Genomic DNA, 27,660 nt, shown 5'->3' on the forward strand with positions numbered 1-27,660 from the left:
ATGTCATCAGGTGTACACAAAAGATGGGCATATACAGGGCCGTACTTAGGATTTGTTTTCGCAGTGGGGGGTTGTGGCAGACGAATTCTTGGAGCGAACGAACGAGCATGGACAGCACAAGATACTAGAAGCTCATTTCAGGGAGGGGACGGAACGTAGCTCAGTGGTACAGCGCTCGCTTGATACGCGGTCGTCTGGGATCGACCCCCGTTGATAGACCCATTGGGCTGTTTCTCGTTCCAGCCAGTGCACCACGACTGGTATATTAAGGTCGTGGTATGTGTTATACTGTCTGCGGGATGGTGCATATAAAAGATCCCGCGCTGCTAATCGAAAAGAGTAGCCTTGAAGTGGTGACAGCAGGTTTCCTCTCTCAGTATCTGTGTGGTCCTTAACCATATGTCCGAATCCATATAACCTTAAATAAAATGCGTTGAGTGTGTCATTAAAGGAGGGGATAATTAAGACATTTGGCCTGGTATGCATATTCAACGATATATAATGCACTTTATTGCTTAATATCAACAAGTATAATCTTATAGTTAATTAATAAAACGGTTAAATGTGATGGCTATTATATATAACGGGCGCAGCCATTTTGTACCATCCTAGTGAATACGCCCTCTGGCGAGCTGGTGGTTACGTAATACCTAACGTGTCACGTCAGGAATTAGTCTTTGAAGTAAAGAAACAAAACCTACCTGATTTTTGCTGATGCATCGCAATGTTCTGTAATAATAGCCATCCCAGTAAGCCAGTAACAAAATTATATATTACTTTTCAATACAAAATAAACCACCATTATCTAAGTGTTGAAATAACTGTATTATGTTTTGTACATAAATTAACCCATGTACTGAAATAATAATAGGAGTGTTTTTTTGGTTAATTGGTATTTTCTTTCCGTGGCATGTACCTGTGGTTCCTGATTGGCAGGTGTATATTTAGACGGTCCCCAGACACTGTGTCTAGACACACTAAAAAGACGTGCCTCTTTTATAGAGCACACAGGGTATTCTGTTATAACCGCACGGATACCCCTCTATTCGTAATGGACAATACCAGCCGCCCTGCGTTATTACTGTAAGTAATTCTGTAAAACCCTTGCTTAAGCCCCAGTCCCACTGTGGCGAATAGTTTGGGGAATCAATACGAATAAAGAAAAATGGATTCGCCTGCGAATGGTGGCGATATTTTGTTAAAAAATTCGGTGTCCGCATTGGTTCTACCTCAAGACAGAATTAATATGATGCGTTACGATGATATGTGCGAATCAATAAGAACTTAACACGAACTGGTAGGATGCAATGCGATGGCATTACGATGCAGTACAACGCAGTACGATGGTGACGGAGAAGAAATACGGATGCGATGAGATGCGATGCGAACACGATGAGAATTAGTAGGAACCAGTACAAACCAGTACGAACCAATACGAAACAGTGAGATCCAATAGGCACTAGTACGGTGTGTCACGACTGTATAAATATCACCAGCATTCACAGCTATCCTCAGTACATCTGCCCTCCCGCCCCGGAGTCGGTCACTGGCGAAGTCAGAGGCTGAATCCGGGGTGGGCGTGCCTGAACCTTTGTGGATAGGGGCACGTAAAAAGAGTTTCCCAGTTTTCCCCCAGTACATCTGCAGTTCTGCTAGAGTGAAGAGATCATGCCAAGTGGTTCCATAATTCAGCTCGCTGTGGTTGAAGACTTGGGCATCGGAGTGGCAGCCGGCCGTCCCGATGTCGATCCACATAAACTTGTACTCCGCATCGACAAGGGCCATCATAATGATAGAGTGAAAGCCTTTGTAATTGTAGTACAATGATCCCCCCTTGGCCGGACATCGGATGTGCACGTGTTTGCCATCAAGGGCGCCCAGGGCGTGGATAAACTGCCATTTCGCTGCAAACAAATCTGCAATCGCCTGCCACTCCTGAGGTGTCGTTGGGCAGGAAATGACCTCCACTGCCAACTCTGCCACAATGGCACTGCTCACCTCAAGCACAATCTTCGAGATGGTGTTACGAGCCACTCCCCTGCAGCATAGTAGCGGAGTGCGATGGACAGCTTCAGACCAGGTTCCAGAGGTTTCCTAAACCAGGTGTTCTGCTTCGTGATGCGATCACCGATTCTCTGCAATAGCTCATAGAACCGGGCTGGTTCCACCCGGATAAAGTTTCGGAACCCTGCCACGTCTTCGCGCTCCAATTCCCCCATCAGTTTCTCGTACATGCCATACAGTGGTCTCCTGATAAGCCATTCTCGGACCCAATATCTCCTCCGCTGTTGCTGGCATGCCCGACGTCGCACATGGAACAAATGGACCACAGTTAGGGTGTTAGCAGCATGCTGTTGTTGGACCATCAAGAGACCATTCATGAGGTGTAATCTCTGAACAGGAGTAAGTAGCGCCATAGCTGCTCATGAGTACAGATGTTCACTGCACAAAACTTTGTCAGGTAATGAAACAAGCAGGACTTTACCCTCAATATATACCAATTGCCCCCTAATTCGTACCAGTTCTGACTGCATCGTTCTACATCGTTCTGAATCGTACTAAATCGTTCTGCATTCTACCTAGTCCTTACTGCATCGATGTACATCGTGTCAATTCGTGTCCGTTCTTATTGGTTTGTGTCTCATGGTTGTGCATTCCTATCAATTCGTTGCGATTCTCACTGGTTCGTGTTAGTTCGGTCCACACATTCCTACTGCATCGTTGTACATCGTGTCTACACCGTGTCAATTCTTATTGATTTGTATGTTATCGTTGCACACCTTATTTCATCGTATCGTATCGAATCGCACCAGGAAAGCAACACGAACCGGTGCGAATCCGCAACGAACTGACAGGAATGCACAATGATGAGATACGAACCAACAAGAATTGACATGAATTGACACGATGCAGTACGAATAGGCTTCAATTCGCAGGACCCCTGCGAATGTTTTGAACATTTCGAAACAATCGTATTGGCCTGCGGTTGTGGCCGATCTAATACGAAAGCGGCAGCGAACTAATAAGAAGTAATTCGAACCTTTACGATGATGCACGATGCGCAACGAATGCCGGTTCGTATTAGTTCGCAGCCAAAAATCGCCACAGTGGGACTGGGGCTTTAAGTAGACTTTCCCATCTAAAATCACAAAACTGACCAATTACGTCGTCCCAAAGAAAAGAAAAGTATCACTTGGGTATCGTGAGTGGTCGATTTCGCTCGAACGTACCCTACCAATAGGCCTAATAATATGCATTTTTTCTTTGGTTTTTGAAAAAAGAAAAATAATATAACTTCATTTCGTTCTATTGATGCAAACTAAAATATATTTAGTTAAATAGTTTATTATACAATCAAGTCATTTATGTTGTTTTACAAGTCAGGTTTATGAAAGTGAAGTGCCTTGTCGTAAATTAGAGCATTTGTTTACACTGTGCATAGAGGGAATGTAGGGCAATTGTTCACCGGACAATACCTGATTTAGAATTAATTTTGTTATTTTGTTTATTTATTTATTTATCAGAGATTCCCACTCCCACCCAACCATTTACAAACACATACCATAACCTAAAATAAAATTTTATTGATAACAAAATCAACAATTGTGGTGAGCAATTGTCCTATTTCTCACTTTATTGGTGAGCAATAATTGTCCAGTGAGCAATTGTCCGGTGAGGTATTGTCCGGTGAGCAATTGTCCGTACACCGTATAGAATGTAGGGCATAATCCGCCCCTGCTGAATGACCTGAATAACAAGTTATCAACATCCTCTTCTCTGTGAACTGATACACCTCCTGATATGAGTATGTGTCCCACGTCCTGTATAAATGCGTTATATATTAAAATAAAAAAGTCAACAAAAAAGAGAGAGCCTAAACAGACGAATCTAATTTGTGCTGAAGTAACAAAAATTGATGTTGCTGTTGTAATTGCTATGAAAATAATACTAAATCATCTCAATTTAACATTATTTTCCATAAACGCCATTGTTATGTGAAGAGGGTAACTTTACAAGATATCCATATTGGTATTTTCACCAGCCATCTTACATAGCACGACACCGACGGGTAGCCTACATGTTTTTCAGTCAGAATCCTGTCGCTTTTAATACAAGTATATTTTTGAAAAATGTGTTTTGTTTATCGACACCAGTAGAGCATATTGATTAATTAATCATCAGCTATTGAATGTCAAACATTTGGTAATTCTAACTCGTAGTCATCAGAGGAAATCAGATACATTTTTCCTAATGAAGCAAGGGATCTTTTATATGCACTTTCCCACAGACAGGAAAGCACATACCACAACCTTTGACTAGTTGTTGTGCAATGGATGGAACGAGAAAAAAATACAATCAGTTGAATGGATCCACCGAGATGTTTCGATCCTGCGACGCAAACACCTCAAACGAGCACTCAACCAAGTGAGCTGAATCCCGCCCCTATATTTTTTTTAAGCAAAGGATTATATAATTTCCACGATGTTTTATTGCTTTTACGAGTATGACAACATGTTTAAAATGACAAAACTGCTTCTGGAGGCCCCAAGTCCTTGCTTTTCAGGACCTTGCCTGTTGGCAGGCACTGAAGAGGAGGAGTTCTTTTATCATAATAAAGAATAAGATGATGCAATATAAAAGCACCCATCAGTGTGTATCTGTTCAGTCATAATCTGTTTATAGTAACTTAAACTTCATTTTACATCCTACCGGTATGTTTTTGTTTTTGCACATATAAAATTATTAGGAGGTAAAATCAAGTTTGGGTTGAAACATTAGAAGACAAGCTAGATAATGTATATAAGGACACTGATATTCTAAGCAAGAAAATGTGTTTAATGTAACATTAAAAAAGGCTATATTAGTGGAAAACTTGGTACATAGAGAATACTACATAAGTGGCCGTTAGATACCATTTATCTTACGAGTTGTTTAAAAACCAGCGAAAGCGAGCTGGATACGTTTCTAAACAACGAGTGTAATATTCAATTTCATCTTCATCCAAAGAAAACGAGAGAGTAACTGTTGTCCATTTATAAATAACAATGTCAGCTAGACGCTGAAATAATGTTTTCTAGAATTTTGTTAGTTTCTTGGTTATATTGACAGACATATTGAATTTAGTTTATTATATATAACTAACTAAACACTTCAAAGGTAGCATATATCTATTGTTAGACATATAAAACATATAGGAATAACTGTTAATATTATGAATGCACCTCAGTTAGAAGTTTAGACATTACATTTTATGTTTTAGTATATGATGTGGCGGTCATCTTGAATTTTCAAGGATAAATGATGGAAATTTGAGTTAGTAACTTTTTTTAAAACCAGTATTCTCAAATTATGTAAGATCAATTAAGTTGTCACTTTAGGCACAAAATGCCCTGGAAAATACGTTTTGGGGTGTTTTTTGTTTTAAATATTGATGACGTCAGTGCTCAGACTACAGTAACTTTAAAAGCAGTTTATTACCTGTTCCACTAATTATATGTTTCTACATTTTTAATATATTATTCCTGACTACATTCTGAGCAAACCAGGACAGCAAAGGCGTGGGGATGGGGTAGGGTGGAGGGCGGGGACCGCCTGCACTGGCAACTGCAAGGGAACACCAGCAGTCCGACCGGGGCCGGTAACAGGCACTTGTATCGTGTGGCGTCGCTTTTAGTACATGTTGGTGTCTTATGCATCCATATGCTAAAGACGGGATGCTATAAACATCAGGGCTGAGTTCAGCTAGACCGAGCAGAAAAACGTCCGCTAGACTGGTTTATGCGCTTTACGATAAACCAAATGATCACGTCGGGAACCAATCAAATAGTTCGCGAACGTTAGCGAAACGTTTGCTGACTGAATTTAATGTGAATCTCTGTTTGTAAGGGAGGAAAATACGTGAACAGGAAAAAAACACTTGACAGGTGGTGGTGTTTTGGTTTGGTTCTGAAATGTCAAATTTCTCGTAAAAATGTTGTCCACGGTGGCCAAGAAAAGGCTCACCTATATTACATTCGGAAGCTACTTTTTTATGGGAGGAATAGAATATGGTAAATTGTAGAATTTGTTATCAAGGTTTATTTATTGTAATCAATTTTATCGGTAGTGATCATAGTTTCGTTTGTTACATAATGTCGTAATATAACGATAGTCGCATTATATCATAATACATAGTTTTGAAATTAATATAATTGAAAACAAATGTTGATGCCTATATGTTACTTCTTTTATACATAATATTTGTTCTGTAGTTAACTGTTGGAAACTTAATTGGAAATGTCTAGAGTAGAGATAGTTCACCAAGATAAACCTCGCGTGCAAGCACAAACAGCGAGGTTTATCCTGTCTAGGTATTCCGCCATTAGCAGTTTCTGGACAACGGTTCTGAGGAATTTTGCTCGGAACGAAATTGCGGTCAAAATAACGATTACCATCACATTTCCACACCCTAATCGTATATTGTGATCTATTTCAAGACCAAGAAATACTTACTTTGAAACAATCTTCACTTTGAATTAAAGGAAAAAAGTCTGACTTTACCGAGCGGATTCTAGCAGCCACTTTCTAGCAGACAATTACGCTGGCAGACAATTTCAGCTGACACGCATGGCGACGTTCTAAACACTGGACTCATACGCCTTTCAAACACACCGATATGCTAATTATTAGTATTCACTATAACTTAAGAATTTCAGAGTTTAAAGCCGCACACCCTAGTTCCATCCAGCGAAAATAAATTATAATTTGGTTAATCTACAAACCTGTAACACACTTAGATCACGTTTTTATCAAATGGAGTGAAAAAGCAGGTTTTATATCGATAAATACCATGGGAATCCCCATGTCCCAATTGCTTGAAATAATTTTGAAAGTTAGTATTCTGATGTCACCGGTAGATGTCGCTCGAAGCACAACAATGCCTACATCACGACAAATTTCACAGACTTGGGGTGCGTTCCTTTCACCTCTCCTGGACATGTTCCAACTGTTCTGTCCTGGTTGTATCCCCTCTCCAGATATCGTAAGACTTAGCAAAATTATTGGTTTTAAGGGTTTGTAACGTTTTGTATTGAGACACTTACTTGTCTGAACTTTATTGTTACTCAAAATGTTCACGAACTGTGAAGAAATATCTCACAAATGAACAACAAGCAAATGACAACAAATCGGATGTTGATTGCGCGAACCATGCACGAGAAAACAAACCGAACCAAAATGATAACGGTCACGTGGTATACCAACGTCTGTGACGTTTACACAGGAAGATTCCCTCTAAAAATAGATTGGACCTCGCTTGCTTCTCGAGTGCGCGCAGCATTTTAAGAAATACAAAAAATGCATTTCGTGGTTTTACAAACATCAGGATTACCAAAAAGCACTTCAGGTGAATGGAAATGTGTATTCTAAATAATAAAATGTAAGTAAAGTGCAATTTTATTTGTGAAAAAATGGGTTTAATAGCGAAAAACAACGCCGTAATGGTTAACAACTAGCCGTAACTAGGGCGTGTCCCTTTAAAAGAGTATCTTTATATAAAAAAAAATGGCGTCGTGGCAGGCCATCGGTCTACAGGCTGGTAGGTACTGGGTTCAGATCCCAGTCGAGGCATGGGATTTTTAATCCAGATACCGACTCCAAACCCTGAGTGAGTGCTCCGCAAGGCTCAATGGGTAGGTGTAAACCACTTGTACCGACCAGTGATCCATAACTGGTTCAACAAAGGCCATGGTTTGTGCTATCCTGCCTGTGGGAAGCGCAAATAAAAGATCCCTTGCTGCCAATCGGAAGAGTAGTCCATGTAGTGGCGACAGCGGGTTTCCTCTCAAAATCTGTGTGGTCCTTAACCATATGTCTGACGCCATATAACCGTAAATAAAATGTGTTGAGTGCGTCGTTAAATAAAACACTTCTTTCTTATATAAAAAACCCACACAAAATCAAAATAACAACCAAGACTCATTTTTATGTCTTAAAAGGTCTTCGAAAGGCATATGAGTCTGGTGTTTAGAACGTCGCCATGCGTGTCAGCTGAAATTGTCTGCCAGCGTAATTGTCTGCTAGAAAGTGGCTGCTAGAATCCGCTCGGTAAAGTCAGACTTTTTTCCTTTAATTCAAAGTGAAGATTGTTTCAAAGTAAGTATTTCTTGGTCTCAGTGAGCTCGAAATAGATCACAATATACGATTAGGGTGTGGAAATGTGATGGTAATCGTTATTTTGACCGCAATTTCTCGCTCCGAGCAAAATTCCTCGGAACCGTTGTCCAGAAGCTGCTAATGGCGGAATGCCTAGACAGGATAAACCTCACTGTTTGTGCTTGCACGCGAGGTTTATCTTGGTGAACTAGAGTAGAGATAGTCTTTCTAATTTTATGCAATATCATTTGTTATGACATACATGATGTAATACAAGGCAGGCTGTTAATTTGGCACGATTCCATGCTTCTGCGAATCATAAATTTTGGGTTGGAAGTGTAAGAATATGAGATAGAATCCCAAAACATCTATATCGCCATAGTGATGTCATAACAATTATGGTTTTACTATTCCATAGGCTAATATTGCCTTGAAAATATGGGCATTGGTATTGTACATGTCCGTGAGTTTATTAACTCTCCAATATACATACATGTATGTATTTTATATCAGTGGATGAATTAGAAAGGTTTTTTGGTATAATATCCGCCCGGTCCTATTTAGTGCTATTAAAACTATTCCTGTCTTCTTTTTTTTTTCCTTTTTTTTTTTTAAACTGTGCTCAAACGTTGTCTGTTGTTACGTTGTAAATATGAATATTCTGCCCCCACCCCACCCCCCAGTGTTAGTGTTTTGAAGCTCTATCTCCCTGTTTAGGTGATATATCTGATTATTACTATTATTTAGTAAAATTGTATTAACTTAAAGTAGGGCTAGTGAATTTTTAATTGTGGCTAGTAAAATTATTTTAATCACTGATCCCATGGCTAGTGGATTTTATAAAAATTCTAGAAGCCCTGACTATTTAGTTTGAATTTCATTAAAGTTTGTATCTATTAAAAATTTTAATGTCTTCTGAAGATTTTTGGCCCATTTTGACATTTTATTTACTGAATTAATTGTATCATGAAAAATATTAAACTAAAAATATTCACATTTCTTATGTTATTTACTCAACACATTTTATTTACGGTTATATGGCGTGAGATTAGCAGCAAGGGATCTTTTATATGCACCATCCCACAGACAGGATAACACATACCATGGCCTTGATATACCAATCGTGGTGCACTGGCTGGAGCGAGAAATAGCCCAATGGGCCCACCGAACGGGATTGACCCTAAACCGACCACGCATCAAGCGAACGCTTTACTACTGGGCTACGTCCTGCCCCCCCCCCCCCCCTCGCTGTAGTACTCTACATATATATATCTGAAAATTGGCTAAAATGTGCAAACCCAGAAAAATTTCACAGGAACCTTCTACAAATGTTTTTTTGAAGATTATTATTATTATTATTAATTTTTTTTTTTAATTTCATTTTAATCTCTACTAAAAAAAATATTTTCCTGTTGTAATTTTGTTTCAGCTGTGATTCTTCCAAGTACGTGGTTGTACGTACACAAGACATATGGAGCTCAGAAGTACGTACTGGGCATCATCCTAGCGGCTTTCAGCTTCTCTGGGTTGTTTGCAGGGCCGCTCTTGGGAAGGTAATCATTAGACCAAAATAAAATAACTGCCACAATAAAATAACTGCTACATTTTAATTTGAAAAAGTACAAGTTGTTGGTGAAATGTTTGTTTTTTTGGTAGTTTTTTTTTTTAGGACACTGGAATTACTGCACCATGAGCAAAGTTTAAAAAAAGAAATGTTGCTAGTAAAAAAGGGATGAGGTTTTATCTTTGGGGTATGTGGGGATGAAAATCTTGGGTGCATATTATTATGGCCCTAAATAATTTTGACTGGACCTACCCCATAAAAACTGTTTTCTGTAAGTTAGACATTTAAGAATGCAGAATATGTGTTTTCTATTTAACAATTGATATTTAAAAAAGAAAAAAGACAGAAAGAAAAGTCTGCTTTAAATAGTGAGTCAGATGGTAGTCAGTTACATACATTATGTATTAGTGGATTAAAGACATAACCTTGAAGCTGTAATATTTTTACTAAAATAATGTGTATTTAATTTGAAACTGGACTTGCGACCATCGCTGTACAAATATCTCTTCTTCTTTTTTTTTTTCAAGACTGCATATGTACAGTAGGATGGTTATCAAAATAAAATTAATGGTGAAATGTTTGTGCCAATTTAGTACAGAAAAAGAAAAAAAGAAGAAGAAAAGTCTTGTTTAAACCCTAAATTTGCACTGTGACTCATGAATCAAAATATGTGTGCTTTACGTTTTGAGTTTACACGGCACAATTCCATATTTATTTTCTTTGTTTCAGATGGGCTGACCGTTCTCACAGAGTGAAGTTGATAATAATGTTCGCTGCATGCTGGGAGATTGTCGGCAGTTTTATGTACTTTGTCGGGATCTCCAAGTGGTTCCTGGTGGCGAGCAGGCTTGTCGCAGGTCAGCTCGTCTATTTTATCATGTATACAGTGAAACCTCACAAAACCGGACCCTCTGTAAACCGGAATTCCCCCAAAACCGGACATTTTTCACGGTCCTTTTTTAAAAATCAGTACAGAAATTAACCTATGTAAACTGGATACTTCTTAAAACTGGACATTTTACTTGGCCCTAAGAGTGTCCAGTTTAGTGGGGTTACCACTGTATTTGTTTTTATTAAACATACATCTTCTCCCCTGTTCAGCACTGTACAGTAAACAAAAGGGAAAAAAAACAAGGTTTGTTTAACCAGGGTGTACATTATCTTCGATAATGTTTTGAAAACATTCCCAGCTGTATATCTACTTGGTGAAGGGAGTATTAAGACAGTGTGTGGAAAATTAGCATCTCTGAGATGTATTTTCGAACATTATGAAATTAAAATATAGCAGAATCACAAGCTAAATAGCAGATACATCCATCTGTTTTAAAACAAATAACCTCTGATTTGTTTTTTTGGGTGGTTTTAGCAGGTGAAAGATGGACTGCTGTTTAATTTTTGCAGCTTGCCATTTCGAACTCTGTCAAGCTCTATAAAAAGATTCTTTCAGTTTAGAAAACTAATTTCTGTACATATTGATTAATATATTTGTTTGTTCGTTCATTCTCTCGCTCACTTATTCGCTCGCTCGCTCATTCATTTATTCTTTCATTGTATGCACAGCTCTTTACAGTGTTTGTTAATTTAACTTTTGTATGTTTATTTTGATTTTGATCACCACATCATTCCTATATTTACGTTTGTTTGACACCCAATAGCCGATGTATTTTTGTGTGCTGGGGTGTCAAACATTCATTCATCATTTGTATTTCTTCTAGGAGTGGGAATTGGAGGAGAATCCGTTATAATTGCCACCATCGCCCGATTCACCACAGAACAAGAACGAACGAGCGTCATTTCTCGCCTCATAGCTATTAGACAGACCGGCTTGTTGCTAGGTAACCAATTCAATTCAGTCATTTACTGACTTTGAGCCAAACAGGAGGCGGGATTTAGCTCAGTTGGTTGAGTGTTCACCTGGGGTGCTTGCGTTTGCAGGATCAAAACACTTCGGTGGATCCATTCAACTGATTGAATTTTTTAACGTTCCAACCAGTGCATCACAACTGATATATCAACGGCCGTGGTATGTATTATCCTGTCTGTGGGGTGGTGCGTATAAAAGATCCCTTGCTACTAATGGAAAAATGTAGCAGGGTTCCTCTCTATGACTATAAGTAAAAATTACCAAATGTTTGATAAATCAATGTGCTCTAGTAGTGTCATTAAACAAAACAAACTGTTTATATAACATTTCGTAATTTTGACATTTAGTCTTACAGAGGAAACCCGCTACATTTTCCATTAGTAGCAAGGGATCTTTTTATATGCACCATCACACAGACAGGATAGCACATACCATGGCTTTTGATATACCAGTTGTGGCTGGAACCAGATATTATGGTACACGACACTATCTAAATAAATAGGTATTCTAAGAGAATGCATAACATAACACCATTTTATGTTGAGCTCTCGCCTGAAGTGTTTGTGTGCAGGATCGAGCCACCTCCGTGGATTCATTCAACTGATTGGGTTTTTCTGGTTCCAACCAGTACAGCACAACTGGTCAATGGCCTTGGTATGTGCTTTCCTGTCTGTGGGAAAGTGTATATAAAAGATCCCTGGCTGCTAATGGAAAAATGTAGTGGATCATTGTTCCAAATAAGCACTTGTCTGTTTGTCCTGACAAGTAAAAATCTATTCGGACAAGCAAAATGTGCCTCGGTGGTTGTCCAGAGGACAAGTTAATTTTTTCAGTGCAGTTTCATTTTTAGCAATCACAAACATCATCCTGATACTTAATCAAATAAACCAGTGAAAATATTGGCAGACAAGTAGATTTCTAGATGTATTTGTCCGGTGGACTAGTGAAACATTCTGTATATTTCGATCAGTGCGGGTTTCCTTTGACGACTAAGAAGGAAATGGTTTATTTAAGGACACACTCAAAAGAAAATAACATCCTGATGACAAAGAGTCACAATTACCAAAATGTTTGACATCCAATAGCCGATGATTAATTGATCACTGCGCTCTAGAGGTGATGTTAAACAAAACAAACTTTAACTTTTTTAACCTTGAGAAATGTTAAAATTGTTTTCATTTTAACTTTCCTGTTGTCTTAATATCAAATTAATTCAGTTGAGCCTAAAAAAGAAGAAGTAATAATTTACTTATTTTATTTTATTTATTTATTTTTCCTTCTTATAGGTCCAGGATTAAACTTCTTTTTAACAAAAGCTGACTTCTACATAGGACCTTTCGTTGTGAACGAGTACACAGCACCTGGGGTATGTATCGGGGCAGGAAGGGGAGGGTTGGGGGGGACGGTCAAGCTGTGCTTTAGAATCATACATGCTTTTATCATCATCTTAGTACGTTTTCAGTGTAACTTTTCCACAAATTTAATATTTATGGCAAGCTGTGCCACTCACCAAATTTACTAGATGTGAATTGTAAAAACAGCAAATGTTCTTTTATTTTAATTTTCTCTCTCTCTCCTTGCTTGTTTTCTCTTTCTCTCTCTCTGTTCCCCTCTCTCCCTCCAACCCTCTCTCTCTCTTTCGCTGTCTCTTTCTCTGTTCTTCCCTCTCTCTCTCTCTCTCTCTCTCTCTCTCTCTCTCTCTCTCTCTCTCTCTCTCTCTCTCTCTCTCTCTCTCTCTCTCTCCCTCTTCCATCCCTCTCTCCCTCCTTCCCTCCCTCCAACCCTCTCTCTGTTGCTGTCTCTGTCTCTCTTTCTCTGTTCTTCCATCTCTCTCTCCATCTCTCCCCCTTCCATCCCTCCCTCCCTCTCTCCCTGCCTCCCTCCCTTCCCTGTCTCTCCCTCCCTCCCTCCCCCTCGTGTCTCTGTCTCTCTCTCTCCCTCATGTCTCTGTCTCTCTGTCTGTGTCTCTGTCTCTGTGTGTGTGTGTGTCTCTCTCTCTCCCTCCATCCCTCCCTACCTTTCTCTTTATTTTCATAGTACTAGGTGTCTAAACTAGTTTAGTTACAATGTACTGAGGTGTCATTATAACATTCCTTTCTTCCGTGTCATGCTACAGGCTCTGATGGCCGTTCTCTGGCTGGTCCTCACCATCCTCATCTTCTTCATGTTCACTGAACTCGAGCACATTGCCGACAGATACCACCTAGAAAGGGAGGTAACCACTGACTACAGGGCTATTTTGCCTCACGACAATGAGCCGAATCAGTATTCCGAGACTCCCACAGCTTCCTCTTCTTGTGTTTCACGTCTGAAATCGTCAACTGGTGTTTTAGCTAACTCTTTCTCAACTCGTGGTTTAACCATCGATTCAGATACTCACGTTTTACCAAACTCTTCTTCTTCGTTGACTAAAGGTTTACCTAGTGCTTCCAATACTCACATTTTACCAAACTCTTCTTCTTCGTTGACTAAAGCTATACCTAGTGCTTCCAATACTCACGTTTTACCAAACTCTTCTTCGTTGACTAAAGCTATACCTAGTGCTTCCAGTACTAAAATTTTACACAAGTCTTCACCGACTCAAGTTTTACCCAGTGCGTCTAATACTCTGGTTTTACCAAACTCGTCGTTGACTGAAGTTTTACCTGGTGCTTCTAATAATCAAGTCTTACCCAATTCAACCTCTGATCAAGTTTTACCAAACTCTACCTCTAATCAAGTTTTACCCACCTCATCATTGACTCGAGCTTTATCTAACTCTGTACCCTCTCAGGTTTCAATGGGTACTAATTCTCAGTCAGGTAAAACAGACATATCAGCTGAGATTCACAACAGTAACCATGGTAACGACTTTGAAACAAAAGGGATAAAATGCAGTAGAGCACTTTCCTACTCTGACGACCAACAGGTAGCTGAGATTTGTAATTCAGTGGAATATGCTTCCCTGCTGATGGAATCGGCCGAGAAGTACCTGACCAGTGTTTCATCGGGGAGGCGGAGAAGTTCGTCCGATTCGGAAATAATGCAGATTGTTGATGACTATTACTCTGTGGAGAAGCTGGAGTATGAGTCGTTTCCACAGTTCGACAAGATGGACGGGTCAGTGGAGAAATCACGAGACACGGAGATGCGTGACACAGGGACAACTGTGATATGGAGGTGGTCGTTCTTTTGTAACGGTGAGTTGTTGAAATTACCCACCAACATAATTACTGTAAATTATAAAATAGTAGCGATCTTAAAATTTAGCGAAATCTAAATAAGTGACATATTAACGAGACATGGACAAACGGGGACAAAGAGATGTCTATGATATGGAGGTGGTCGTTCTTTTGCTAACGGTGAGTTGTTGAAATTACCCACCAACATAATTACTCTAAATTATAAAATAGTAGCGATCTTAAAATTTAGCGAAATCGAAATAAGTGAAGTGTTAGCGAGACATGGACACATGGGGACAAAACGACGAGTGTGATATGGAGGTGGTCGTTCTTTTGTAACGGTGAGTTGTTGAAATTACCCACCAACATAATTACTGTAAATTATAAAATAATAGCGATCATAAAATTTAGCAAAATCCAAATAAGTGACATATTAATGAGACATGGACACAGAGATGACTGTGATATGGAGGTGGTCATTCTTTTGTAATCGTGAGTTGTTGAAATGACCCACCAACATAATTACTATAAATAATAAAATAGTATTGGATAGTTATTTGTTCAAGTTCTGGTACTGGGGTTCCACTAGGATGGTCGTTAGTTCCAGTTCTGGTACTGGGGTTCCACCAGGATGGTCGTTAGTTCCAGTTCTGGTACTGTGGTTCTACTAGGATGGTTGTTAGTTCCAGTTCTGGTACTGGGGTTCCACTAGGATGGTCGTTAGTTCCAGTTCTGGTACTGGGGTTCGACTAGGATGGTCGTTAGTTCCAGTTCTGATACTGGGGTTCCACTAGGATGGTCGTTAGTTCCAGTTCTGATACTGGAGTTCCACTAGGATGGTTGTTAATTCCAGTTCTGGTACTGGGGTTCGACTAGGATGGTCATTAGTTCCAGTTCTGATACTGGGGTTCCACTAGGATGGTCGTTAGTTCCAGTTCTGATACTGGAGTTCCACTAGGATGGTTGTTAGTTCCAGTTCTGGTACTGGGGTTCCACCAGGATGGTCGTTAGTTCCAGTTCTGGTACTGTGGTTCCACTAGGATGGTTGTTAGTTCCAGTTCTGATACTGGGGTTCGACTAGGATGGTCGTTAGTTCCAGTTCTGATACTGGGGTTCGACTAGGATGGTACTGGGGTTCGACTAGGATGGTCGTTAGTTCCAGTTCTGATATTGGGGTTCCACTAGGATGGTTGTTAGTTCCAGTTCTGATACTGGTGTTCCACTAGGATGGTTGTTAGTTCCAGTTCTGATATTGGGTTTCCACTAGGATGGTCGTTAGTTCCAGTTCTGATATTGGGTTTCCACTAGGATGGTCGTTAGTTCCAGTTTTGATACCAGAGTTCCACTAGGATGGTTGGTTGTTTCAGTTCTGGTACTGGGTTTCCACTAGGATTTTCGTTAGTTCCAGTTCGGTCTCGGTTTTCAAGGTCCTTATTTCAATTTTAGTACTGGCGTTCCACTGGGATGATCCAAGGATTTCAGTACGGTTGCTCAGGGGAATACACATTATTAATGCTAGATGTTCCAATTAGTATCATCATGGAGTTCCACAAGAATGGTTTTGGGGTTCAGCTAAGGAGGTCCTGGCATTCCACAGATGGTCCTGGGGTTCCTCTAGGGTGGTTCAGAGTTCCACTAGGTGGTTCTAGCGGTTTTAAACTTTAAATGTTGATTCTGTGGTTCCAAAAGAGTGATCCTGGAGTTTCAAAATGATTCCACTGATTAATATCTTTACATAATTATTACTGTAATGTGTGGTTTCCTATGTAATCACGTTTGTTCTATGAGTACATTGATTCATCATCTTGATGATGTCATTGTTTAATTTCAGAATATATTCGAGAGGAAATTATCACACTACTAGCTGTCCAGTTCAACACTATATTTGCTCAAGTCTGTATGGAGGTAAGAAATAGAAGGATTAGGTATTGAAAGTTAAAGTTTGTCTTGTTTAACAACACCATTAGAGCAAATTGATTTATTAATCAGCGGCTATTGGAAAAGAAAGAAATGTTTTATTTAACGACGCACTCAACACATTTTATTTACGGTTATATGGCATCAGACATATGGTTAAGGACCACACAAAGTTTGAGAGGAAACCTGCTGTCGCCACAACATGGGCTACTCTTTCCAATTAGCAGCAAGGGATCTTTTATTTGCGCTTCCCACAGGCAGGATAGCACAAACCATGGCCTTTGTTGAACCAGTTATGGATCACTGGTCGGTGCAAGTGGTTTACAACTACCCACTGAGCCTTGCGGAGCACTCACTCAGGGTTTGGAGTCGGTATCTAGATTAAAAATCCCATGCCTCGACTGGGATCCGAACCCAGTACCTACCAGCCTGTAGACCGATGGCCTAACCACGACGCCACCGAGGCCGGTCCCGACTATTGGATGTCAAACATTTGGTAATTCTGACATTATAGTCTTAGAGAGAAAACCTGCTACCTTTTTCCATTAGTAGCAAGCAATCTTTTATATGCACATCCCACAGACAGGATAACACATACCACAACCTTTGATATACTAGTCGTCGTGCACTGGCTGGAGCAAGAAATAGCCCAAAGGGCCCACCAACGGGGTTTGATCCCAGACCAGCCACCCATCAAGCTCATTCCAGCCAGTGCACCACGACTGGTATATCAAAGTCTGTGGTATGTGCTATCCTGTCTGTGGGATGGTGCATATAAAAGATCCCTTGCTACTAATGGAAAAATATAGTGCGTTTCCTGTCTAAGACTATATGTCAGAATTACCAAATGTTTGACATCCAATAGCCGATGATTAATAAATCATTGTCCTCTAGTGGTGGTGTTAAACAAAACAAACTTTAACTTTACATTGAACCCCCCCCCACCCCCCTCACCCCCAACCCACCCCCATTTTGAGGACCAAATGATTGATGTTGTAGTTTGACTGTATATATACATGGAGATACTAGAAGAGTTGACACGAGTGACTGTTTTTCCATGGTTTGCTTCTCCAACATTACTGTTCACATAGGACTATGACAACACCCCCCAACCTTTCCCATATTAACTAAACTTAGTCTAAAGTAGTGTTGGATGTAGAATAAAACTGGTTTTCGTCAAATATGTCTTTCGTATTAAAATGACAAGTAAATATTTTGTAAATATCTTTTTAATGATACCTAATTTAGTATTTACTTGTTTGGGCTCTCATTTATGTACAAGGTGGTGTTTACTCTTGAAATTAAAAGACAGGTATGAATAAACAGGTGATTTGTGTACTTTATTGGAACAGACTATAACAAATTTTTATCTACATGATTGTGTCAATTTCATTTACCCTTGAACAAACTTAATTTAAAACTGCAAGTTAACTGAGTATTTTGAATTGCAGCATAAATTATTAATTATGATCAACATATTTAGTGAATATAAATTAAATACAAGTACATTAGAAATTTACACAATCTTGCAACCACTTAAAGGTGCTATATCATAGTTATATGTGAGCATCTGTTTGTTATAAAGATTCTCCAATAAAAATTTATATTCTACTAGCAGATAAAATTATATTCTTAAAATCATTTATGGGCATATAGTTGAAAGTGTAGTCTTTAAATTTTAAAGCAAAATTTTATTTAAAAAATTATTTGTAATAGTAAACACCACCTTGTACATCAACGAGAACCCAAACAAGTAAATGTTAAGTTAGGTAGAGTATCATTAAATAGATATTTACAAAATATTTACCTGTCAGTTTAATATGAAAGATATAATCGACGAAAATCAGTTTTATTCTATTTCCGACACTACTTTAGTAAAGATCTAGCAATACAATAAATTATGGGCCAGGCCATCATGACCTTGCACCACCACTAATTGATCAAGCGATGTTATAAAACAGATTTTGTTGTTGTTATTACAGTTTAAAGGGACATTCCTGAGTTTGCTGCATTGTAAGATGTTTCCAACAAATAAAATATTTCTATGATTAAACTTACATATTAAATATATTTTCTTGTTTAGAATATCAGTATCTGTATATTCATTGTGTTTCTGGTCATCTTAATATTTGTAAGAAGCCCAAACTGGATTTTGTCTTTAAATAATTTCGTATGTACGAAAAAACATATTTTAGAAAATAAAATGAAATTTAACCTAGTACTAATATTAGAACGATCAGAAACATGTTTAATATAAAACCACTAATATTTTATGCAGAAAAATATATTTGATATGTAATTATAATTGTTAAAACATTTCTGTTAGTCGATAACATCTTTAAAATTGCAGCAAACTCAGGAATGTCCCTTTAACATTTGTTTTGTTTAATAACACCACTAGAGCACGTAGATTTAAGAATCATCAGCTATTGGATGTCATACGGTCATTTTGACAGTCATACTGTTGCAGAGGAAAGCCACTACATTTTTTCCATTAGTAGCAAGGGATCTTTTTTATGCACTATCCCACAGAGCAGGATAGCACCTACCACGGCCTTTGATATACCAGTTGTGGAGCACTGGTTTAAATGAGAAATAGCCAAATGGGCCTACTGATGGGAATCGATCCTAGACCAACATTAGGCAGGGCTTTTAAAATTTTCATAAAATCCACTAGCCACAGGATCAGTTATTTTAAAAATTTACTAGTCACGATTAAACATTTACTAGCCACGATTAAACATTTACTAGCCACGATTAAACATTTACTAGCCACGATTAAACATTCACTAGCCACAATTAAACATTTACTAGACCTACTTTACTTAAAGCTAATACAATTTTAATAAATACTAATAATAATCAAATATGTTACTTAAAGAGATTAAAACAGTAACACTGAGGGGTTGGGTGAGGGCAGGATATTTATATTTACAAAATAGACTTAACTGCAACATATGACCCAAAAAATTCACTTGCCGTCGGGCATGGCAATAGTACCGGTAGTTATTTACTAGCCCAACATTGAATATCACTAGCCATGGGAGTGGGGCTACCATAATCTAGAAGCCCTGTCTGGCATGGCAACAGTAGTTATTTACTAGCCCAACATTGAATATCACTAGCCATGGGAGTGGGGCTACCATAATCTAGAAGCCCTGTCTGGCATGGCAACAGTAGTTATTTACTAGCCCAACATTGAATATCACTAGCCATGGGACTGGGGCTACCATAATCTAGAAGCCCTGTCTGACATGGCAACAGTAGTTATTTACTAGCCCAACATTGAATATCACTAGCCATGGGATTGGGGCTACCATAATCTAGAAGCCCTGTCTGGCATGGCAACAGTAGTTATTTACTAGCCCAACATTGAATATCACTAGCCATGGGAGTGGGGCTACCATAATCTAGAAGCCCTGCATACGGTGAACGCTTTACCACTGAGCTACGTCCCACCCAATATGTCATTACAGATGTGAAATTGTTGTTTTTACCAACATGCTATTCTTCCTGTGGTTACAGATGATGGTTACGCCCAATATGTCATTACAGATGTGAAATTGTTGTTATTACCAACATGCTATTCTTCCTGTGGTTACAGACGATGGTTACGCCCAATATGTCATTACAGATGTGAAATTGTTGTTATTACCAACATGCTATTCTTCCTGTGGTTACAGACGATGGTTACGCCAATGACAGACAAGTTTCTCGGCTGGGGCGAGTTTGAAAACAGCATCATGTACGCATCAGCCGGTCTCGAGGTACGTTTACTGTGTGTCATACTTCAGCAAAACGTTTGTTTTGTTTAACAACACCAGTAGAGTTCATTGATTTATGTTATTAATTAGGCATTGAATTTGGGGATTCTTTCTTGTGATTGCACCAGAATTGTAAACATATATAGAGGATTAGTCACAAGTATTTTCAATATCAAATGTTCCCTGTTTTTCTAGTTTAATTGCTACAGGTATATAGGCTAGTCTTTGTAAAACCCATCACACTTGGGGCAACAATTCTATACCTTTATTTTCGCAGTGCCTAAAACTACTATGCTGCTATTTTGTGTATAGCTTTATCATATAGATTTACAGATTACGGTTGACTTTCATGCGGACAGAGTTATGGCCCTTGAACTTAGGAGATATGAAAATTGTTGGTCACTGTAGGGGAAATGATATTTTATTGCTTTAGCAGTACTCTCAAAATAAATAAATAAATAAAAAATAAAATAAAAATTGCTGTCCCGTCATGGGATTCGAGCCTTAGGCATGTAGTGGCTAATCTATTAATCAATCAATAAAAAAGTCTTGTTTTTTCAGATAATTATCATCTTTATTCTGGTTGGCTGGCTCAGCAAACGTGTTGAAGATCGGAAGATGCTTCTAATGGGTACTGTCGTCATGGCAGTAGCTAACTCCTGGCTCATCTATTGTTTCCCCCGGTTTTCTCCAGGTGAGACTTATAGGATATTAAACAAGCTTCTATTTCGTATTATTTTTATGTCCTGAGTGAAATAATTAGCGAGTGACAATGAAATTTATTTTAAGAGAAAAATCTTACTGGCCCTTCTCAGATTCAACTAGCCCTCCAATTATCACATTGAAATTGAACTGAAGAGCCAAAATCAAAACTTGAATGTTTTTCAAAAATAATAACCATGTGCTCACCGTATGTAATCCGTTTGCATCAAAAGAAAACCAATGAATTGGCATTTAATTTCATAATGAATAAAGTTAAAATTCACATATATATATGTTATTTAGGAGATAAACATCATCTGACATCAGATTGGAGGTACAGTCAACTCCACTTATTTGCACATCGGTTTATAGCATAATTCGGTTAATCGACTATTTTCACCCAACACGGAACCATTTGCCCTTATAACACTACAAAACATCCGGTTAATTGCACAGACTACAGGCTATATATCCGTTATTTGCACATATAAATAACGATTTTTTTGTTTTTTTTGGTGCTAAATTAATGTCACAAATGACTGAGAATGTCTATCAAACTTTGGCAAAAAAACTCAAATAAATCACCGATTAATCTGTTTTGTTTGAGCTCACTGTGTGGTAAGCCGACTGTAAGTGTAATCGCTGTTTACAGAGTCGACGTGTGACATGCAAATGAGATGGTGTGCACGTTACTACTGGCGAATCACAATACCCGACTACAAGATTTAAGAATGACATAATTAAGTTGAATAAACCTAAGACCTAATGTTTTGTTTGCAATATATTGCTGTTAATCAGAGGCCATCTCAATAACAAGTAACTCTCCGACTATTATTTTTAGAAGTACCGCCTGTGCGCTTGTACGCATGCGCACTCAACTATTGAGGCCCTATTCGATTGACGTGTTCAGGGCAATCATTGTTCTGTATCAATTATTACGTTATGTTGAGAAGCCTTGTTAATAATTAAAAGATTACAGATCAATCGTCCTAGGCGGTTATGTTTTTAATAAATGTGACCGAGAAAGGGTTGTTGTTCACTTATTCATTAGATGCAGTGTACGCTATATCTGTTAAACGCAAAAGAAACGATTTATCACTTGCTTCCCGGAAAATGTAGCGGAAAAAAAAAAGACTGGTGGGGGAGGTCGTCAAAAAAACAAACATAACAAAGACCGTTATTTATGGATCGTCCCTAAGTTTCTGCTATATTGTTAGACACCAATCAGTCGGACCTCACCATGAAGGTCAGTCAATTGTGTTAGACCGGTCATGCATGCAATGCAGACTGCTGGAACTGATAACGACTCACTAGCCGAGCTTAACTTTAATTGCTTAACTATAGCAAAGTCATTATTTGGGGATCACAAATAATACCAAAGCTTGCCGTATCTTTTGGGATGGAAAGAACACCATACCAGCAAATGCATACAAGTTCACGTAATTCTATTCGGTCAATCAACAGCCCGGTAATTCCGGAAACTGACGTCATTTTGTAAACACGTGCACCGATGAAACGTGAACTTTTTGATGGTTCTGTTGTTTCAAGTTTATCTCATTAACTACATGGCTAATACACTTTGTTTACACTAGTGGATGGTCAGTGGGTTTTTTTTTAATGCACAAAGTTTGTGTTTTTAGAAAACGACGCCAGTTTGTGTTTTTAGAAAACGACGCCCAGTGACGGCCGTTGTTGGTTTTTTAGAAAATGATTTCTGGTCTGGCAGATTAAAACAAAAACGCCATGCTAATTATATATATCGATAGATATATTTTTTTACATTTATATATATCTAACTGCATGTGACATGTGTTAACTGTAATAGTTCCGGTATGAAGTACCGCATTATGCTAGACTGTCTCCCATGCCACTTTGTAGTTGGATGGCTGTTACAAAGTGAAAGTCGGTACTCTATCGGTTAATCGACTAACCCGGTTAATTGCACAAAATCGAGCAGCACCGAGGGTATGCAAATAAGCGGGTTTGACTGTAGTTTATTGTGCATTTAACACCGCTAAATGACATTTCAAACCGAACGCGTTACTAATGGTGAAAATGTAGCAGGTTTTCACTAAGAATATATGTCAGAATTAACAATGCTTGGTATTATAGTTTTTATCGTTTTGACAGACATCCCGGAAGAGACACTGTGGAGGTTTATTGTTTGTATTATAGTTCATGTTTTTATCATTTTGACAGACTCCCCGAATGAGACACTGTGGAAGTTTATTGTTGGTATTGCTCTTGATATGCTCTCTCTGCCATTCCTCATCGTGTGTAGTGTGTCGCTATATTCCAAGTTAGTCAGCAAAGACCACCAAGGTCAGTTTTATATATCTTCTTTTTTTTTCTTTTTTACAAAGTAAAAACGTTAGATATAGGTATTATTTTTGCATCTGGGATGGTAATCACATTAAATTTTGTAAGCCCAGTGGTAAAGTGCTAGCTTGATGTGTGGTCAGTTTGGGATCGATCCCTGGCGGTTGGCCTATTGGGTTATTTCATGTTCCAGCCAGTGCACCACCACAGGTATATCAAAGGCCGTGGTATGTTCTATCTTGTCTGTGGTATGGTGCATATAAAAGATCCCATGCTACTAATGGAAAAATGTGACGGGTTTTCTCTCCAAGACTATATGTCAAAATTACCAAATGTTTGACATCCAATAGCTGATGATTAATACATCAGTGTGCTCTAGTGGTGTCATTAAACAAAACAGACTTTTTTCTTTCTTTTTTTATTTTGTGTTAAGCTCAACATTAAAATTTACAGTTGTCCCTAAACAAATACAATTAAACCTGTGTTAAGCAACCACCAAAGAGATAATGAAGTGTCCTCTTGAAACAGTGGCCGGTTTGACTATTTTTTTTTCCTTTCCTTTCAGGGTTAGGTCAAGGTATTCGAAGAAGTTTCATAGGAATCGCAACGATACTAGCACCACTGTGGTCAGGCTCCACCTTCGACATGCCATATGTCATGGTGGGAGTCATGCTGGCACTCATTGGCTTGTCATTGGTAAGTTACATTGTGATTGACAGTATGTGGGTGGAGCTTGTGGTGCGTCATGGTGGGAAAGAAAGGAGTGTTTTATTTAATGATCACTCAACACATTTTATTTACGGTTATATGGCGTCAGACATATGGTTCAGAACCACACAGATTTTGAGAGGAAACCCGCTGTCGCCACTACATGGGCTACTCTTCCGATTGGCAGCAAGGGATCTTTTATTTGCACTTCCCACAGGCAGGACAGCACAAACCATCGCCTTTGTTGAACCAGTTATGGATCACTGGTTGGTGCAAGTGGTTTACACCTACCCATTGAGCCTTGCGGAGCACTCACTCAGGGTTTGGAGTCGGTATCTGGATTAAAAATCCCATGCCTCGATTGGGATCCGAACCCAGTACCTACCAGCCTGTAGACTGATGGCCTGCCACGACGCCACCGAGGCCGGTCTCGTCATGGTGGGAGTCAGGCTGGCACTCGTTGGCGAGTTACATTGGTGAAATACATTGTGATTGACAGTATGTGGGTGGAGCTTGTGGTACATCATGGTGGGAGTCATGCTGGCACTCGTTGGTGAGTTACATTGTGATTGACAGTATGTGGGTGGAGCTTGTGGTACATCATGGTGGGAGTCATGCTGGTACTCGTTGGCTCGTCATTGGTGAAATACATTGTGATTGACAGTATGTGGGTGGATCTTGTGCGTCATGGTGGGAGTCAGGCTGGCACTCGATGGCTCGTCATTGGTGAGTTACATTGTGATTGACAGTATGTGGGTGGAGCTTGTGGTGCATCATGGTGGGAGTCATGCTGGCACTTGTTGGCAAGTTACATTGGTGAGATACATTGTGATATGACAGTATGTGGGTGGAGCTTATGGTACATCATGGTGGGAGTCATGCTGGCACTCGTTGGTGAGTTACATTGTGATTGACAGTATGTGGGTGGAGCTTGTGGTACATCATGGTGGGAGTCACGCTGCCACTCGTTGGCTCGTCATTGGTGAGATACATTGTGATTGACAGCATGTTGGTGGAATTTGTGGTGGTCATGGTGGGAGTCATGCTGGCACTCGTTGGCTCGTCATTGGTGAGTTACATTGTGATTGACAGTATGTGGGTGGAGCTTGTGGTACATCATGGTGGGAGTCATGCTGGTACTCGTTGGCTCGTCATTGGTGAGATACATTGTGATTGACAGTATGTGGGTGGAGCTTGTGGTACATCATGGTGGGAGTCACGCTACCACTCATTGGCTTGTCATTGGTGAGTTACATTGTGATTGACAGTATGTGGGTGGAGCTTGTGGTGGTCATGGTGTGAGTCATGCTGGCACTCGTTGGCTCGTCATTGGTCAGTTACATTGTGATTGACAGTATGTGGGTGGAGCTTGTTGTATGTCATGGTGGGAGTCATGCTGGCACTCGTTGGCTCTTCATTGGTGAGATACATTGTGATTGACAGTATGTGGGTGGAGCTTGTGGTGCATCATGGTGGGAGTCATGCTGGAACTCGTTGGCTTGTCATTGGTGAGTTACAGTGTGATTGACAAAGTGTGGGTGAAGCTTGTGGTATATTATGCTGGCATTTATTGGTATGCCATTGGTGAGTTACATTGTGATTGACAGTATGGAGCTTGTGATACATCATGGTGGGAGTCATGCTGGCACTTGTTGGCTTTTCATTGGTGAGTTAATTATGATTGACATGTGGGTGGTACTTATGGTACATGATGGTAGGAGTTAAGATGGGATATATTGGCTTGTCATTTATGAGTTAATTATTTGACAGTATTTGAGTTATGCTGACTTGATATTGGTGGGGGCAGGATGTAGCCCAGTGGTAAACCGCTCGCCTGATGCTCGGTCAGTCTAGGATCGATCCCCATCGGTGCATGCATTTGGGCTATTTCTGCCAGTGCACGCACCATGACTGGTGAATAAAGGCTGTGGCATGTACTATCCTGTCTGTGGGATGCTGCTTATAAAAGAGCCCTTGCTGCTAATAAAAAAGAATAGCCCCTGGTTTGGTGGCCACAGTGGGTTTCCTCTCTCAATAGCAGTGTGATCCTTAACCATATGTCCAACACCATATAACCAAATTTAAAATGTTGAGTTTGTCATTAAATAAAACATTTCTTACTTCCTTTGTAAAAAACAACACAAATTCATTATGAATATACTCTTGGGTGATCCTTGTAGACCAGGGGCCTAATTCACTAAACTCTCGCAACTTTGCGATCTCGCAGTGCATTGCTAATAGACTTACAAAGAGGATGCTTTGTTGTCTAGCAGAGCCTAAAGAGACCTTTGTGAATTAGGCCCCAGGAGCCTAATTCACTAAACTCTCGCAACTTTGAGATCTCGCAGTGCAATGCTAAAAGACTTACAAAGAGGATGCTTTGTTGTCTAGCAGAGCCTAAGAGACCTTTGTGAATTAGGCCCCATATCTCTATAGAAGACAGATCTCACAGTGCAATGCTAAAAGACTTACAAAGAGGATGCTTTGTTGTCTAGCAGAGTCTAAGAGACCATTGTGAATTAGGCCCCATATCTCTATAGAAGACAGATCTCGCAGTGCAGTGCTAAAAGACTTACAAAGAGGATGCTTTGTTGTCTAGCAGAGTTTAAGAGACCTTTGTGAATTAGGCCCCAGTTTTACAAGGATTTTTTTTTTTTTCCCCCACAGGTGATGCTTCTTTTCTCATTTGATAAGCTGAAAGTTCCGTCTCATTTGGACAACTCTTCTGAACATGCCAGGAAATGTGTACATGCGAAGAAATCATCAACAGATGAAAGACAGCCTTTGTTAGCTTAGTACGATGACAGTTTTCAGACAGTTTTCAGTACGGTAGAACAAATTAATGTCGACCAATTTTAGCTGAATGTGATAAAACATTTTTTTGTTTTTAATTATCTGCCACTGCTTAACTTAGTGCAATGACAAAGCTGCTTAACTTAGTGCAATGACAAAGTTTCTTGAAGAACAAGAATCCCGCAGAATTTAATGTTTCACCTACTATAAATTGATTTCTGTTAGTTAAGACTAAATTGAATGTCAATTTTTTTTAGCTGAATGTGATAGAAGTGTTTCTTATAGAAAACAGGGCTTCTAGATTATGGTAGCCCCACTCCCCTGGCTAGTCGTATTCAGTGTTGGGCTAGTAAATAACTACTATTGTCATGCCAGACAGGGCTTCTAGATTATGGTAGCCCCACTCCCCTGGCTAGTCGTATTCAGTGTTGGGCTAGTAAATAACTACTATTGCCATGACAGACAGGGCTTCTAGATTATGGTAGCCCCACTCCCCTGGCTAGTCGTATTCAGTGTTGGGCTAGTAAATAACTACTATTGCCATGCCAGACAGGACTTCTAGATTATGGTAGCCCCACTCCCCTGGCTAGTCGTATTCAGTGTTGGGCTAGTAAATAACTACTATTGCCATGCCAGACAGGGCTTCTAGATTATGGTAGCCCCACTCCCCTGGCTAGTCGTATTCAGTGTTGGGCTAGTACATAACTACTATTGCCATGCCAGACAGGGCTTCTA

The 27,660-nt window shown here is 39.4% G+C and overlaps 1 protein-coding gene across 1 annotated transcript; it reads left to right on the forward strand.

Annotated features, from left to right (window-relative positions):
* The first annotated feature begins 5,916 nt into the window (after window positions 1-5,916).
* Window positions 5,917-27,328, forward strand: LOC121390524. The gene is made up of 12 exons (XM_041522356.1): window positions 5,917-6,050; window positions 9,563-9,686; window positions 10,427-10,554; window positions 11,413-11,532; window positions 12,848-12,927; window positions 13,678-14,740; window positions 16,554-16,627; window positions 20,323-20,406; window positions 20,965-21,097; window positions 23,305-23,427; window positions 23,990-24,120; window positions 26,800-27,328. The coding sequence occupies exons 1-12, from the start codon at window positions 5,972-5,974 to the stop codon at window positions 26,926-26,928; spliced, it is 2,268 nt and encodes a 755-aa protein (XP_041378290.1). The 5' UTR covers window positions 5,917-5,971; the 3' UTR covers window positions 26,929-27,328.
* The last annotated feature ends 332 nt before the right edge of the window (window positions 27,329-27,660 follow it).

The sequence above is a fragment of the Gigantopelta aegis genome, chromosome 15, assembly GCF_016097555.1.
Source record: "Gigantopelta aegis isolate Gae_Host chromosome 15, Gae_host_genome, whole genome shotgun sequence".
Classification (NCBI taxonomy): domain Eukaryota; kingdom Metazoa; phylum Mollusca; class Gastropoda; order Neomphalida; family Peltospiridae; genus Gigantopelta; species Gigantopelta aegis.

Coding starts and splice junctions, on each gene's coding strand:
- LOC121390524 (XM_041522356.1), top strand. CDS start 5,972: ATGTTGTCCACGGTGGCCAAGAAAAGGCTCACCTATATTACATTCGGA. Junction 6,051..9,562: donor TATGGGAGGAATAGAATATG/GTAAATTGTAGA, acceptor ATTTTGTTTCAG/CTGTGATTCTTCCAAGTACG. Junction 11,533..12,847: donor ACAGACCGGCTTGTTGCTAG/GTAACCAATTCA, acceptor TCCTTCTTATAG/GTCCAGGATTAAACTTCTTT.